This window comes from Lepisma saccharinum, chromosome 2 (genome assembly GCF_977018435.1).
Source record: "Lepisma saccharinum chromosome 2, izLepSacc3.1, whole genome shotgun sequence".
NCBI lineage: Eukaryota > Metazoa > Arthropoda > Insecta > Zygentoma > Lepismatidae > Lepisma > Lepisma saccharinum.
This window is the reverse complement of record NC_139230.1, coordinates 36,518,653-36,536,843: the sequence shown is the minus strand read 5'-3', so window position 1 is coordinate 36,536,843 and position 18,191 is coordinate 36,518,653. Positions and strand designations below refer to the sequence as shown.

The following is an 18,191-nucleotide window of genomic DNA, read 5'->3' as shown; positions in this document are numbered from 1 at the left end:
TAAGACGTTGGACTTAGAAAAATTCCATGTGACAGATTTTTCTAACATGACTGTACCATTTATTTTGTTATTAGTTGCCGATTTTCCAAAAATGTCATGAGACTTTATAATCACCCTGTATGTTCATGATTACGCATGCACAGGCACTTTTACATTAGTCATGTCCTACAATGGACAGTACAGTGGAACCTCGATATTATAGTAGCACCAAGCTTTCTAAAACCTCAGAAAATATGCGAACTACAAGCTTCCCCATAACTTAACCTAGCGCCACTGCTCCCATGCTAGGGTTTCAAATGTTGTGGTGGATCTATACACTTTCCCGCATTATACATTTGACCTGCATGGTCCCAACACAGCAAAATGTTAAGGAATTTTTCTTGATTTTATATTTTCCAGCATTTTAAGTTTATTCAGCATGTTCCCCTGTAAAACACAAAATCGAGGTTCCACTGTATATGTTAAAAGTAAAGGATTATGTGCTTATGCTACATTAAGATAGTTTTAGGTATGGATCTCAATCCACTAAATTTTACCTTTCTACCTGTTTTAGTTTGTTAGGTATTGACCAGCTTCAATTATTTACTAGAACCGACAAATAATGTACCTGTACATTTGCAATTATCTCGCAAACAGTACGTTTACAACCCCAAGTTTACAGACATTTTTTGCTTGTACTATTGTGTACTTGCCACAGTTTTAGTTTGTATCATTACTTCTGGTACAGCCTGTGTATATGCAGTGGAACCAAGATTTCCCACATTATACATTCAATCTACATGGTCCCAACAGAGCAAAATGATATAAAATTTTCTCAAGATTTTACATTTTCCTGCGTTTTAAGTTCTCTCAACTTGGTCCCCTGAAAAGGGTAGAATCAAGGTTCCACTGTACATGTATAAATGGATGGAGGGCCACAAGTGTGGATTCAACAGTTGCATGTTCTTATGTAAGTGAATTGAACGGAATTAAAGTCACCTTTATCTTCTAAAATGAACGTAAGCATCCAAAGCATGGGCTCAAATAGCAATTCTCAAAATGACACAACTGACAACTCTTTGTTTACATAGCATTACCATGAATTCATCTGAAACAATGCATCAAAAAAGTGAAATTGCTAACAATCCAAAAAGGAACAACTGGTTTCCATTGTAATGCTCACAGTTTAATTGAATTCTGATATGTATCATAAGTTGTGTGCAGATGTGAGAATAATTCCATCAAATTTTACAATATTAAATTTTCCCACATTTTGTTTTCAACTCAAAAATGTAACTATTTTTTCTTACATAATCAGTGAAAAATAAAACTACACTGTTGTAAAGATATATCTATTTATTGCCATTTTATGATCAACAGTTCAAAAGAGGTACGAAAAATTGGTAACACAATTACCATTGTAACTTGCAATACTTGAAAACAATCCAGATTGAGAATGGTTACAGTATAACTTATTTGCATATATGAGTTCTATATACAAATGGAGTGACCCATTTAACACACATTCACAGTCACACACTCACACACACTTGCACTAACAAATGGTATGCCTATAATGCTTTATAATACCAGCTAATTATAAAGCATGTGTGTCGATGTTGTTCATTAAACAGTTAATATGGAGAAACAAAACTGATGTAATTTTTGTCAAATTTATAATCTGTTTATTGCTATGATATGAGTAACATAGGTTGCATTAATTAATTAAAAACATGCTTAAATACTGTACATAGAGTCTGGTTGCTTTACTCTCTGTACAAAATGAGGAGTCTAACAAAATAGATTTTCATGTCTTACATTCTGTTCACCAAGCTACCACAACCAAAACATAGATATATCTATAAATATATATAAAAATTAATTGCACATAGACACAATAACAACTGCCAAAACATTCAATTTTGCTCAATATATAGAAGACAGTAGAAAGGAAAAGTTGAGAGAGGCTTTCCTTTCCCTTGAATTTCATCAAATTAAATAAGTGTCAAACAATTTTCTGTTCCCAACATTTGTCAGCAAACATATTTAACAAAAATGGAAGCATGTTATTTGGAACACAGAAATTTTGAACTGGTATGCCACTGGTCATTAATGTAGTTGGCTTGTTTTGCCATTCAGTCTGTAAGTTCATCTAGAAACATGAATAATCTTTGTTTATTACTACTTTCTTCTTTGGATATAATCTAAAGCTATGGAGAAAATGTAAACTTCTAAAACATGTAGATGTTCTAAATGCTGTAGTCTTCATTGCCTGCCTCTTCTAGGATCAATTTCTATTGTAAAGAGGACTTAAAAAGTTTATATAACCAATCATTGGACCCTTCGTCCTTACCAAGTGACACCATAACCTACCAAGATATTGCACAGATCTTGCACAAATAATGTGATTCACCATACAACAACTCTACGTCTTCACAGTTTAAATTCCAGGTCTTTCTATGTACAGTAATTAAAGTATATTGTGTAAAATGATAAAACCATTTGTACATAAAACAATACCAACTTTCTGTCACATATACTTCTCTAGTAAAAATGCAAACCACCAAGTACACTTTTTTCTGGCACTAAAGAGTGCCAACACTTCCTTCTGGTTCTCTCTAACAGTATGTGTGTGTGTGTATATATATATATATATATATATATATATATATATATATATATATATATATATATATATATATATATATATATATATATATTAGTGTTTTTTCTACTTTCCTTGTTTCACTTCAAGAAATAAACTAAGACAAGACTGGATCCTTACGAACACAGAAGTCCACTTGCACCTGTGCAAAATCTAAGCATCAGTCTTAATATTGTTATGTTCGGTGCATCTGTTCTAAAAGAACATCACGCCCCAGCACAATCTGCATTATTTGTATGTACAGAGTTTTAAAAAAAATCAACAAACATGAGGTAATAGAAAACACTACCACAGTCACTGAAGTATTCTTCTCTGGTTTTTACAAAACTTCCACTCAAAGTCATACAGCCTCCCCGATGTCATAGTGGTAATGTTGTCACGTTGTATTCAAGGGGTCCCGGGTTCGATACGGTGGAGGCACATAGTGGCTCAGATCCCACTTTAAGCTGTAGGTTCAGGCCCGATTAGTCTTCTGTGCATAAAAGTGGAATTAGAACTCAAATCAATTGAAGTCATACTGAACTTCAAAAAGATCAATCATGACCAACCGAACTATAGTACAACTGCAGTTATTCCTCGTTCATTTTATAATTCACATATTAAATCACACAACTATTTTCTATTTTCTGGAGTCATGTATTCAGTCATAGCTTCCTGAGTTGAAACACACGAAATAAGATTTTCCTCACATGCCTCCCGGTGGAGGCTGTTGTTGATGGTATTGTACGGCAGAAACATCAGTTATTGCTGGCATTCGACTCAGATGACTTGTACTGCCTCTCATTATTTCTTCGGCTGCAGGACAGTGTTGCCGCTGACCAGGTTCTGGAGTATATGTGAACGTGAGTCCAGTGGCATATATTATACCATCATTTCTAACGAGAGAGACTGGCACCTGAGGAAAACAGAGAATCTACATTTTGACAATCCTTAATAATTTTTCTCTAACAGCACCCAAGCTAACCAATTTCTCAAATTAATCCAAAAGTTGTATGTGCAAAATGATGTCCTCTGTCACTTCTAGGAAAGGTTCAACCCATTTACCTTCAAATTTTCACCACAGTAAATTCCCTTTGACTTCAATTTAACTGTTCTCTGCTAGGCACTTTCTACAGCACTTTACATAAAACTAGAAGTAAGACTACTTTGTACATTGAGATAAATTTCAATTCTCACAAAACATAATATTTCAAAAAGATGTGTACATGCTACACCTCAAAATATTTAGGAAAGATGAAGAGGAACTTCACATTTCTTTTCCCCTTCTTGTAACCCACAGACACCTTTTTGTACTAGGCTTTCTCAGGGGGTCCCACCAAATACCAGAAGAAATTAAGAGGATGAATGAAAAAGTTATGAGACAGACAATTGAAAACAAACCTTCGTTTGTAGTTTGAATGACATGTGTTCAAACTTCAATGGTTCAAATTCCTTCTGTACTCTGTTCATGGGAACACAATTGCCATTTAGAGCAAAATTCTGACTCTAGTTCCAAGTTCGTCCAATTCGAAATGCAGTTCAGACTTTGATGAAAGAATTGCTTGAACCTCTGTTCCAAAAATGAAACTTGTATTGGATGGCAAAGAACATGGCAACACTATACTTGTAGCAGTGCATTGCAATGGAGGGGATGGGCAGTATGGGGTAGCTATTGCTAAATAGAATGTGTGATGAAAGATTAGTAAAAGAAATATATAAATGGAAACCACTCGGAACATGAGCCTTAGGCACGCCAAAGAAACGTTGGGAAGATGAAATAATTAAAGATTTGAAAGACATAAAAAGTAAAGAATTGGACGAAGAGAATCCAAGCTAGGAAAAAGTGGACAGATGTTGTTGAGAAGGCCAAAATCTGCAAAGTTACACAAACACTTGTCCCACTGTTTCACCAAGCGGTGAATACCCTGTTCACACAACTCCTTTGGCTGAGATCGGAACCAGTTGCTAACATTGTCTGCTGACCCTTCAATGATTTTTCAAAGGAACAAAGATATGGAAGTTGCATGATGATAGATCGGGGTTATATAGTGGGTGTTCCAACACTGTCCACCCAAACCATTGCCAATGTGTTCTTACAGCTGACATATGTGGCCACGTGTTGTCATGCAGCAAAACCACTCCAGAGGACAACAGACTGGGCCATTTGGGCTTGATTGCTGCATGTAAATGGTGGAGGGTACTGCAGTAACAAGCAGCGCCCATGGTCCAGGATTTTACTCCAACTCCTTATGCCACTAAAAAAGGAATAACACCACGTTGCTTTTCTTTGCTGGAAAACATTCCACCGCCGCAGTTGAAGCACTGACTGACTGACTGACTGACTGACTGACTGACAGCCTGCCTGCCTGCTCACCTTCTCAGACGATACTACTGCCCAAGCACCTTCGCATATCACGCGAGCTGGCCCCAGTGGCAGAGTGGTTAGTACATCACGCAATGATGCCAAGGGTCCCAGGTTCAAATCTTGACCTGGGCATGGATGTTTGTGAGTGTCCATTCATGAATTTCATCACATCATCACTCATCCCCATCTTCGCAAATTAGCAAAGGCGAAGTAAAATAAAGCAAAGTAAATCAATCAATCAATATCACATGCTCACCCATGACTATCTAGGGCAAGTCCATTATGTAGTAGGGGATTCCTTCCTTACCTCCCGCTCTACCTCTACACAGGGTTGTCGCCACACACATACATAAATATAACCCAATACATCAAATGTTCCTTTTTCATTTGATCCACCCTCATACATGTACTACACGTTGTAGTGTCTGAAGAAGAAGTTGCCATTTTCACATGTTTCATTCTCGAGCTATAAATTCAAATTGTACTTTGAAAATCCACAATTTGACAATTTCAGATGTTTGGAAGATGGAATAATTTTCTACTGAATTATATGTTGACAGTTGGTTTCTTCTTTTCATGTATTCTTCAGGTTACAACTTTAATACATAACAATGGTACGTTTTGTTTCTTGTCGTGCAATTCATTTTTCTATATTTTACTAAGGCTGTAATATCGAGTGGTTAGTTTTGAATTTTTTCTCAGCTATGGACACATAAACGTAGTACACACAGAAACTGCTTATGATGCAATGTGTTTAAAGGGAACCAGGGGCCAAATTTGACAAAAACTAAATTTTTGAGGGATTCATTTTTGAGAAAATGGCAATCAGTCACATTTTCTCAAAGACTGGTATGACTTCCTGCAAAATTCTCAAGTATCTAGCTCCAATAGCATACTCGTACATTTTAGAAGAAATTTTTGGGAATTGTGACGTTTGGTTGAGTTTGTGAATAGTAACCCAGAGGAATATTTATATGGAAACGCACATAAAGGGGCAAGTTGGAAAAATACAGTTCAAAGCAAATACACAAACACAAAGTTTGTTTTTGTACTCCTTTTAACTCGATGAAACACAAGGTGAGTCAGTCGTTAAAGGACAACGCAAGCGGAATGCAAAGCAAGAGTGAGGGGGGTAGGGGGATGGTGTCAAAAGCACTACTCTGTTAGACAATCTAGTACGTTACACAAAGGGCAGAAACGCCAACGTTAACGTCATCTCCGATAAAACGCAAGCGACAGAGTTATTTAAAATTTTCCTTTTTATCAAAATAAGTTTCAAGGTGTAAGCAATTTATAGGCTTATTCACTAGAGGTGTACGTGTGTTCATGGGTGTACGGGCACAAAAAGGAACGCAAACACCACGCGATGAAAAATCAAGTTGGTCCAAGTATCGTGGTGTGTGCATGCCTTAATAGCCACATTCAGAACTAAGACACTACTACTTACAACTAAGGTGTGCAAACATTTTTTACCATCACCAATTTTTGTTGAGTTACAAGGAAATTTTCATTTTTCTTGTACCTTATTAAAAACAACCAGTAATTTCAACAATAGTAACATACACGTTTTATTTACGTGATCTAATTCAACATACAAAATGCACATGTACATGCGTGCGTAACAAGTTGGGCGAAAACTAAATTTAAGGCTGTCTATAACAATTAGTAAAATTCATCGGTCTTTAACAAGTGCATCATTGCACAAACAATTACTTTGTTCTTCCAATATGTTAAGACATTCCTTTTTCGGAGGTTTTAAATTATTTACAACAGCCTCGAAATTACGAAAATACAAACACAATTTTTAAATTGAGCTTTTTACCGTACAAACTACTTGATATCTTTTGACTAAGCATACAATTTCAGATACACCCTTGATAATAATACCAAACTTTCGTTGTGTATGTACCTACTAATGCCACTGCATGATGGACTCTAGATTAGGTTAGTTATGTTTTCAACAAAAAGGATAGCTTTTGCCTACAATATAATTGGATCAACGTGTTGCGACATTGATGTAGTTTTTGCAAATACTCAATAACAGTTTTGACGAAGTACTCTTAAATCGAGCAATTCTCGTGAATTCAAATTTTACTTGTCTTCATATTTTATTTTTAGTTCAGCTAGTGCATTATTTCTTTAACAATGTGCACGTTTTTACGACAAATACGTAACAAAAAGTTCAACATGAAATGACTTGACAACGTGAGTCTAACTTGAGTTCATGGAGGAAAGGAACACACAATTTGTACGTGGTGTTAGATTATTAATTGTGAAAGATTCAAATTAATTAATCAATTGAGCAAAAGGTGCATTCGTCAACCATATCTAAGTTCACTTCTCGTTCATAAAGATTTTACTCGTAGCACAATTCACTGGCTCCAAAAATAAGAACAATTTAACATACCTGACAATTAAACCATTGGAACACACACCAACACTGTACCATATTTGCAGGAAGGACTCTCAGCAATTTATTGTAGTTGGAATGCACGTGCAATAGCCATAATGTAAGACGGCATCTTCAATCCTTTCATCTATGCATTTGCTGCTTGTGCTTGCAAGGCACGTAGACAGTCCCAAGCACTGAAGTCGAAGTGTGTTGTTCCCCCAATGCTAAATCTCACACAAGTGATTTGGATATCAGCTTGATTTCTAGTGTACAATTCTAATGTCCGTATGTACTGCTAGGAGGCAGCAAAAGCAAAAAAACAGTAGTGACAGGCCTGCCACCAAGTGGCGGAACTTGGAACTACATAAACCAAAGAGACACATCACAGAAAGGGTGTAATGTAATTCAGATAACTGAAGGTATATCACAAATTCATTACAGAATGCCTTTTCTGAAGTCGAGTCACTGCATTATTAGCAGTTTGTAATACATTTTTCAAGTTGTTTATTCAATGAACTAAAAACTATTTTCAACTTAACTTTTCATAACTGAAGGCACATAACAGGGTAGTTAACTGCGAGGGAATAATGATCTGCCAAAAGAGGTTTATTGATGGATTGATTCGGTTTATTTTTACTTTGCATTTCTGATATTGATGAAGAGACACTCACAAAGAACATCTATCCCAGGATGGGTTTCGAACCTGGGACCCTGGCATCATACCATGATGTGCTAACTCTGCCATAGAGCCCAGCAAAAAGGAGGTTTAGTTTGGTATAATAATAATAATTTTCTTTTTTTCCTTCTAACTGCTATTATTGGGATAATGGAGGTCAACATTTTACTTCAAACTAAAGCCCTTTCATTCTACAATAATAAAAATAATAAAAATGAAACCAATACCAACCCTCTATGATAAATAGTTGTTGTCTTGTGATGTTTTCTGTACACACTCGTACATTTTAAAAGTGTGTAATTTAAAACTTATGGTCTTCAGTGTTGCAAAATCCTGTTTGCTAAAGATTAATATGGTTGAACTGCATATTGAATTAGAATTTTGTATAAAATTATACACACCTGAGTAGGCTGTCGAACCCAAAGCCATTCTCCACGGAAAGACGAAATGTCTGGAACCACACACAACATACTTTCTTGACACTGATACATTGTTTCTGCTTCAACATCACCAAACCACACTTCCAAGTTTGGAGTGAAATTCTCACCAGTTAGTTCTAACATTGCCACATCACCACCACCATTCAACTGAAAATAAGATAGTTTATTTTTAACATATCACTATGCCTAAGTGTGAAAGTTAGTTATTATTTTAAATTTAGTTGATTCAGAAATGAACATACTTGAGTGTTCATGCACAACTTCAGCAATACAAAAATTAATGAGATAATACAGAACACAAAGTAAATCATATACACATACACGAAACAATTACAATTGTGTCTCAAGTGTGTGCCCTAAGCACTATTGTTTGTATTACCTGTATTAAGATAAAAAAACTGCACTGCCACAAAAGGTTCAAAACTCATACTTGTCATTATTTGCTAGTAATGGTAGTTTACAATACATTACTATGTAGCATATTACAAGCACATTGCAACATACAGAAAAAAGTTAATAAAATATTATAAACAAACAATATTTTTAAAATGAGAAACATGCTTTACATATACACTCATTGACAAAAAAAATGAAGCACCTAGAAGGAGTGGTGGCAATGATATGAAACTGCACCTGTTGACAGGTTATGTGACTGTATTGCAATTATTACAAAATCAGATCAAACGGACAACAGCGTGTGCTCTACGGGCGTACTGCTGACCCCATGTCAGTAGGATGTGGTACCCCCTCAGGTCTTAATACAGGCACCCATTCGATTTGGAATGGAGTCGTACAGCCTTTGTATCCTCTCCAAAGGCAAGTTGGCCCACAGCCATTGGAACTGGCCCTCAATATCCTGCAAATCGGCACTGTCGGAGTTGACATCCGAGCTGATACCTTACATGTTCTTTCGAGGACACGGGAATACTGGCCACTGGAATACCTCAATGTGATGCAGGCAGTCCATAGACACATGTACCGTGTGCGGACAAGCGTTGTCGTGTTGAAAGCCTGTACCAGGATGCTGTCTCAAGAGGGGTAACACATGAGGAAGCAGGATGTCCGTGACATAGCGCTGTGCCATCAGAATCCCCAGAACCACTACCAGAGGTGATCTGAAGTCATACCCAATGGGTCCTGATTACGACAACACTCCAAACGCAACCGTTTGGGTTCTGGTGTTAACGGCAGCCTCCGCATGGGATGGTGAACTTGTAGTCTGGCTGCTGCCAGTCTATGACCAATGGTGCGGGATGACACAGGGTGTTGTAGAGAGTCCTGTATGTGTGTCCGGATAGCAGATGCAGATGTGATGGGGTTGCAAAATGCTTGGTGCACAATACTGCGATCCTCCCTTGGTGTGGCCAGTCTTGGTCGACTGGAACCTGTGGTGTTTGCTTATTATTATAGCTTACTTTCTAAAGCTCCACCGCATCCTCCTCTTGCATTTTATTTCAAAGGAGGTTTGCGTTGATGATAATAACTTGTCTAATCACGTAAGATTCTTGACGCTCAAAAGAAATACTGGAAACCCTGTCTCCCCTAGCAGGAAAATTATGTACTTCCTCTGAGAAGCCACGCCCCCTGCTTCTCGCAGCTGAGGCTTCTCAGATAGCTGTGGCAATGATGTTCCTTACAGAATTGCAGTACGGAGGTTTCCTCCCCTACCTTGTATCTACAGGCAGGTGATCGGAAGGTTTCTGGATGTTCAACAAAATTTGACTGTACGTTTTTGACTCTATGCATGGACATGGGATATTAGTTTATGTTTTCCATGGACCGGTCCACTTCATTCAGTTTCTCATAGAATAGAATAAAAGTAATTAATAGAAAATTGCCGTTTGCTTTTGTATTCCATGCCATTACCTTGTGGGTCTATCAAAATGATTATACGAGAATGTTCGCATGATCAGCAAATGTAGCAGACGAACTGGGTAGGTACACTAGCACTCCTAGTGACATGCAGGAAATCTACAGAAACCAGAAGCCAGTCCAGCAGTGAAGCAACAAGTTCCTAAGTGGATGGTGGCAGAGGCCTCCAAAATTAATATCGGGTGTCCCACTTAAAAGTGGTACGACTCACTGACCGCTTTTGATACTAGTTGAATTGTTTTTTCATATGTAAATACTGCAGAGTTTCAAGACATGTGTCATCATATAATTACATTTTCACATCTTATGTTAGGTTAGGTACACTTACTGTGTAAAACTGTCTGGTTTATAACAAATGCTGAAAGTGCCATCCACCAGCATCCAGGCATAGCTGCGCTCGCAGTACAATGTTCTGAGAAACACGTTGTAATTCTTCAGGGGAGATGTTATTTATCTCGTTTGTGATGTTCTCTTTCAGTTGGTCTATTGTATGAGGGTTATTAGCATACACTTTTCCTTTCAGAGCTCCCCATAAATAAAAATCACAAGATGTTAAGTCCGGCGATTGCGGAGGCCAAAGGTTTTTGCTGACAAGCCTGTTTTCGGGAAACACTTCACTTATACGGGTCATACTCTGGTTGGAGGTGTGGGCAGTGGCACCTTCTTGTTGAAAGATGCCGTGTCTTTTTTCATTTTCTGTTAACTGTGCATAGAACGACTCAAATATCTGCAGATATCTTTCGCTGTTGATAGTCTCTTCAAAGAAAATTTGTCCGATAATGTGTGTTCCCGACACTGCACACCAAACGCCTATCTTCTCTGGGTGAAGAGGTTCCTCATGCACAACGTGTGGGTTATCCTGTGACCAAAATCTACAATTCTGTGACTTGATGTAACCAGAAAGATGAAACCAAGCTTCATCTGTCATGAAGAAGAGCATAGGATCCAAGTAACCATCAGCAATCGAAGATAACATCCAGTTGCAATAAGTAACTCGTTTAGCTTTGTCTGGTTCTTTCAATTCATGCACTACGGTCACACAAAATGGTCGGAAATGGAGCTCTTTTAGTACACGATGGCATGTTGTGCGGGATACATCAACTTGTTGAGATAATCTTCGTATCGATTTCTTGGGGCTTCTCAATATGTTACTGCGAATTCTGTTCATTACCACCGGGGTCTTCACTGTGGGACGCTTCTTCTTCAAAACATTACTAACGGATCCTGTAGTCCTCCATTTGTTATACATCTTTTGAATTGCATTGGTTGTGGGAGGCTTCATACCGACGTATTTCGCCACAAACATTTCTTTAGTCTCTTTAATGGACCCTACCTTTATGTAAAATTCAACAATATCTATCTGGTGTTCAATTGCAAACTGCACCATTTCTCCGCAAACGTTTGCACAACAATCTCCGCAAACAATCACTTTTAAACTGTCGAACGCAACTCAACAATTACGTGTGACTTCAAGTAATGCGATATTTCAGTGTAGGCAACTACATTAATCTGATTCCACCCATTTATTTGTGAACGCCAGAATGAATGTTAGGCGTACCACTTTTAAGTGGGACACCCAGTAGAACCTTTAAAAGTAAGTCTCGTGGAAAAACTTAGTAACTTGTTTATTTGTTTTCATTATGCAACCCCGTCTTTTATTTCCCAAACATGAATTTAGTACTTACATGAAGGCTATGTACAATAGGAACAGGAGTGACAGGCGACCTGACAGGGCCCATCCCTTCAAAGAACTGATATTCGGCTTTGTCTGTGCTGATGATAGTCCATGATGCACCGTCATTTATCATTTCCTTGTTAGGTTCTTTAGGACATGGTGTTGCCTAGAGAATATTCAATGTTATTAATTCACTGCTTTGCTCTACACATACAATAAATCACAACTTGTTCAACTAGAGAACTTTACTTAGCAATTTCACAAATTCCCCTATGGGTGTACATAAATGAATATCGGAGTTTTAAACTTGTATATTTTCTATGCTATACACATTACGAATATGATCCAAATATGAAGTGAAAGAGTAACTCACCAAGTTTTCATAACCTACATTACAAGTGTTCAATGTGGGCACCATTCATGATATGGCACACATCCAGTCGGTAGTCCATTTCTTGCCACAATAAACTTAGCAAGTCTGTAAAAATCCTACGTCTCAACTCAGGTAGGCTGGCAGGTAGTGGTGGTACATAAACACCATCTTTTACATAGCCCCACAGAAAAAAAAAGTCAAAGGGGGTGAGGGCAGGGGACCTTGGAGGCCACTGGAGAAGATGAAAATCGTCTGCACCATGATGACCGATCCAATGATGGAGGAGAGCTTCATTTAACCATTCCCGCACTACGTTATGAAAGTGAGGGGGAGTGCCGTCGGGTTGCCAAATGATGTGTTGTTTATCTTACAGTTGCGGAAAGAGCCCATTTTGTAGTATGTCTAGATATGAAATTCCAGTAACAGTTTCTACCATAAGAATGAACGACCCATAAACTTGTTGTTTAGGTACTGCACAAAAGACATTAACTTTGAGTGAATCCCGTACGTGCTGCAGAGTTTTCCTTCCATTCTGCGACCCCCCAGATACGAACATTATGTGTGTTCACTTTTCTATTTAGATGAAATGTGGATTCATTGCTGAAAATCACACGACTAAGAAAATCGTCATCTTCTTGATTAAGAATTTGTGTGCGGAAGTTCCTACGAGCCAAATGATCTGCAGGCTTTAGGGCCTGTAACAGCTGCAGATGGTACGGTCTCATTTGGATTTGTTGATGTTTTAGGTCCACTTTATGCACAGTAAGGCTAATCGGGACTGGACGTACAGTTTAACGTGGGATCCGAACCACTATGAGCCTCCACCGGGTATCAAACCCAGGAAACCTTGATTACAAGGTGACGACGCTACTACTGCGCCATTGGGGAGGCCTAGGTCTCATTTGAAGTATTTTCCTTAACACTTTTCACACTGTCATTGTTGGTATTGCTAGTTTTTGAGACTCGCCCGCCACAGATTTTCTAGGACTGCGAGTGAAAGCCCTTCTGACGCTTTCCACCTTCTCGTCTGATATACGCAGCCGTCGTGAACTCTTACCTTTACACAGGCATCCTGTCATATTAAACTGGTTACATCACCTACAAATGTTGTTGTCAGGTGGGGGTCATATGCCGATATGCCCGTTGAACTGTAACAACTGAATTAGACCTCGCGAGTTCCAACACACAAAAGAGTTACGCTCGGGAGTCGCCATCTTTACGGATGGCTCCGACAAGCGTCAGATTTAGAAAACAAATTTTGTGCATGTGTAGAATCAAAACTTGGTGAGTTACTCTTTCATTTCATATATGGTTCATATTTGTAATGTGTATAGCATAGAAAATATACATGTTTAAAACTCCGATATTCATTTGTGTACACGTGGTATTTTAAGCCTTTTTTTATATCTTCACAAAACCTATTGTTCAACATCTATACTCTTACATCTTCCTTCCTCTGGCTACATTGCTTGCAAGATGCCTTTCTGTGTTATATTCATAGTGTTCCCTTTCAATTTGATACATATATATCTTACAGTTAATAATACTAAGAATTTGTGATCAACTTTCAAAATATAATTATTTACATTTAAAATATATAACACATTCTGAAGAATTATTTCCAAGAGTAAACCACAAAATATCTGCAAACCCAACAGAACTATACTCCTTTTTGCTGCAAAATAAATAAACAAATAACTGGAAACAATAATTTTACGTTTATATTCATGTTTGTTTCAGAGCCTGACACAAATTTTGATTTAAAACTCATCATAAATGTCTGTGTACCAGATTCATTGCTAATTTATCACACGACGGTAAGGTATGGTGTAAATTTATTTAACTATAAATTAGTTTTAAATAGCAGCAATGAAAGTGATAACATGGATAGTTATGAACAATTTTAGTGACTTTATCACAGGGTGGCCACTCTAGTACTATGATAAAATTCAAGTATAATTCTTGTTTTTCAAGGCGAACTTCCCAAAAATTCAAGGGTACAAGCAATGTTTTCTAAATTTCAACCTTACGTATTACCACCTCTCACCACCCACACATATACACACACAAATACATGAACAATATAAAGGGTCTGTGTGATTCCAATTGTATACAAAAATTCTAATTCAATTTAATTAAACGTTATATTTAAAACATTTAATTTGAGATGTGGATTTTACTTTTGTCATTTCACATGTTCAGACTTGAAATACATCTATAAACGCAAGTCACAAACATTACAGTTTATATTCTAATCTATGAAAAATTGTTAATTGTATAAGAATTTCAGACTCAAATTTAAGTAATCAACTTCAATGTGTCCTATCTTGCAATAATCTTCCTTTCGTCAGATATTGTTCTGCAATATATCTGCAACAAAGTAAAAGGTTTGAGAGAATTTTGTTTTGGTTTCCATGCAGCTTTATTTTCCTTCCTTGACAAAAATGAAAGCTAAACTGTGAAAAAACTTGCCTCAGGACATTTATAAATATGTATAAATTCAATGGATTTTGGATTAATAAAAGTTGCAATTTTTTCCACGTCTACGGAGAAACATTCACGCAGAATTCCCGGTGAGTAGCCACCGTGTATCCAGACAGAAGTCCATAAGTGATCACCTCAATATGACAATCATCAAATACTAAAGTAGTTACAAATGTGTGTCTAAGATGAAATTATGATAAATTTCCAAAAGTGCAATTTCTAAATGCTGTTTGAAAAATGTGAGCAAATGATAAATAGAAAAAAAACCTTGTGTTTTGTGTTAAGGAAACTCAAAGTAAGATTTCTAATTTGAACTCGATAAGTATGGAATTTAAATTGAATTTAGCCAATACCATGCACCTAGCTGAGTGATAATAGTTTGATCAAGCAAACAAGATGGTAACCGATAATTCTGAAACTAATTGGAACATGAAAAATAAATTAAAGGAAGGATGGAAATATCACAATAGAACATCAGTATATATAAACAACAGAAAATATGATGTGAACCATACGGAAAAAGAATCTGTTCTCCTAAACTTAACCAACAAGAAGGTACCAGATTATGTAGAAAGAACATTCGACAAGTGTCTAAAGTTTTCTGTTAAAACTGAATGTTTGGATTTGGGTTGAAGTACCTCAAATGTTACTAAAAAGTTGATGCTATAGGGCTTTTCCACTCTTACGGCAGCTGGTCATATATCTGGCAAGGGAAGTGGGGAGCGGGGATCACGCCGCAGACCAACCAGACAATAGAAGTGGCGCAGAGAGACATGACGCGGCGGGAAAAAATCCTACATGAATCTCGTTCTACTGGCTGCTGCGTTTCTTATCATGAAGGATTGGTCGCTTCCCCACTACCCACTTCCCTTGCCAGCATTTGGATCAGCCACCGTAACAGTAGAAAATACCTTTAGCAAGGAAGTTAATGATTTAATTAAAAAAGATCAAATTAGTAATACTGTATTGTCAATAACTTGAATGAAGTACTTAAATGTAGTTGATTGGAACAAGAAGGATCTCACCTTATCTTTACCACATGGATGTCATAAAACACACAAAGAGATGTATATCAATAAGACCAATAATACCTATGATTGGACATCTCCCATATACTGTGGGTAAAGAATTCAACAAGGTGATGAACAAAATCTGAACAAAATCTAAATATAGTGTTACTGGCATACCTGAGTTTCTGCTAACAAAACCACAATAGTGTATGTTGTAAATTTCTTTTACTATCAATTAAAAATGTCAATTTGTGCAAGAATAATTAAGTTCTTCAACTAGACTTGAGTTTTACTCTGTATCATATGTCATCCTATGTATTTATTTATTTATTTATTCAAATTTCAGATACAGCACTTGTAAGGCTCTATCTGAAAATTCTAATAAATCAACAAGAACAAGTCAAGATGGTTTTAGGTAAAAACAAAAAGGGATACATATAAACAGATAAGACATAAACAAGGAAACAAACAAAAATTTACATATTTGTTCTTAGAGAAGATCGGAAAATACTTTCAGGGGCAAAAATGTCGATGTTTGTAGGTAGTTTATTATAGAACTGTGGCCGCCTGTGGATCAGAGCGTGCTGTATAAGGGAAAGTCTAGTGGTAGACTTGTGGAACAATTCAGTGTTTCGGGCCGATAGAGAGGGAACTCTGAAGTAGAAATTCAGATCTTAGTTTTCCATTGATGATTTTAAAGAAAAATTTCATATCGGCCATATCGCGTCGGGACTGCAGTAACTGAATGTTCATAGTAGTCAGGATGTCTGGTTTCTGAAGATGCTGCAGAGAAGGAATTCTATGACGAACAATGGTGGCAAAGATGCTGAGGACAAAATCCATGCTAGAAAGATTTGTATTGGAAGCCATGGCCCAGACTGGAGAGCAGTATTCGAGAATCGGAGAAATTTCTTTTTTAAAGAGACTGTGAGGGAGGAACATTTCTGCGGGTTAAGTTGTAGATTCCACTGCTTACACCATGTGACAAGTTCGGAAAGAGCATTCTGGAGAACCACAGAGATTTCTTTGAAACGTTTACAGTCGCTATTTGAACAGTATGTTCAAGTAGAGCCAAAACTCACCTGAAACTGTATGATTCGTTCTTGAGAAAGACACAAGTACATCCTTTCGGTGTCTTTCATGTAAAATGCACACTTATGCAACTGGGAGACTGGGTCATCTGCATCTAAGAGGGCCATCTGCTTATCCACTTTCCGTATTATTAGACGTGGAAGCGCCATTCCTGTTACACTACAGACAAGCTTGACTGTGGTACCGTAATGAATATAACCATCCCGAACAGCGAACTCTTCCGATTCTGATTCGTTGTCATCTACTGCAAAGAACACAATCATTGGAAATTATCAGACACTCAATTTTACAACAGCATGTCACAAAATTTTAAGAAAAGATGTATTAAATATTTAACACACAGAAAATACTAGTTCATGCATATTTTCAACAAAACACAAAAGAGGAAAACTGTAAGAAATACTTACACAAGTGTATTGTAAATGCACCCCACTGAGTTGAGCTAGCATGGAAATTTCCGTTTTCTACATGGAGATACCTCGTACTCACAGTCTGGGATCTTAACCTATTGAAGAGGGCAACTTTGGTTCCACTTGCTATACACACTGCAAAGAAACAAGATGAAGTGAGAAACGATACAGTGAGTCATAAACCATTATTCAAGTTGTGACATGCAAGTGAATCTATTGGCCTTGTCGGTTAAATGTGTTGTATTGGCCTCACTTGGAGGAGTAGGCAATTGTGTTGTTGATTATATCCTTGTTTAATTAATTTTCGCTTGACATATCAGGCAGTGTACACACCTGTTCAGATAAAGTGACACATACTTCTAATGTTACATTAGTAATGAAACCATTAACAAGTACTTAACTTTTATAAATCAACTTTTTACATTAGAAGTGGATATTCACTGTAATTGCAAAAACTGATTTTGACAACCACATGAAAGTAACATTGTTACTGAAGAAATGTGAAACAATTACAATATTCCTATGAACTATGAAATATTCTTGCATAACACAGATTGTGGAATCAAATGTATTCTTGAGCTATCTTGGTGGCTGAGTGCATTGAGTGTTGCCACCAAAAGTCTTCAGTTTGAGTTCAGGCTTGGGAATGTCCATTCATCAGTCTACTGTAATAATCATTCAAGCTCATTGTTTCGATTAGCCTATACAGGCAGAAAAGTGGTGTGAAGTAAGAAAAATACGAACACATGTTCAAGAAGGCTATAGTATATCTCAAGTGC

The 18,191-nt window shown here is 37.1% G+C and overlaps 1 protein-coding gene across 5 annotated transcripts in view; it reads right to left on the bottom strand.

The window, feature by feature from the left end:
- Positions 1-2,692: 2,692 nt before the first annotated feature.
- Positions 2,693-18,191, bottom strand: part of LOC145983997 (recombining binding protein suppressor of hairless-like) — a 275,400-nt gene continuing 259,901 nt past the window's right edge. For all 5 annotated transcript variants that reach the window (XM_083117273.1, XM_083117274.1, XM_083117270.1 and 2 more), the window contains 5 exons: positions 17,410-17,547; positions 16,993-17,246; positions 12,054-12,209; positions 8,458-8,643; positions 2,693-3,539 (listed from right to left, as the gene is read on the bottom strand). In XM_083117273.1, the coding sequence (XP_082973399.1) occupies positions 3,330-3,539; positions 8,458-8,643; positions 12,054-12,209; positions 16,993-17,246; positions 17,410-17,547 (944 nt within the window). In that variant the 3' untranslated portion in view covers positions 2,693-3,329. The remainder of the gene's footprint in view (positions 3,540-8,457; positions 8,644-12,053; positions 12,210-16,992; positions 17,247-17,409; positions 17,548-18,191) is intronic.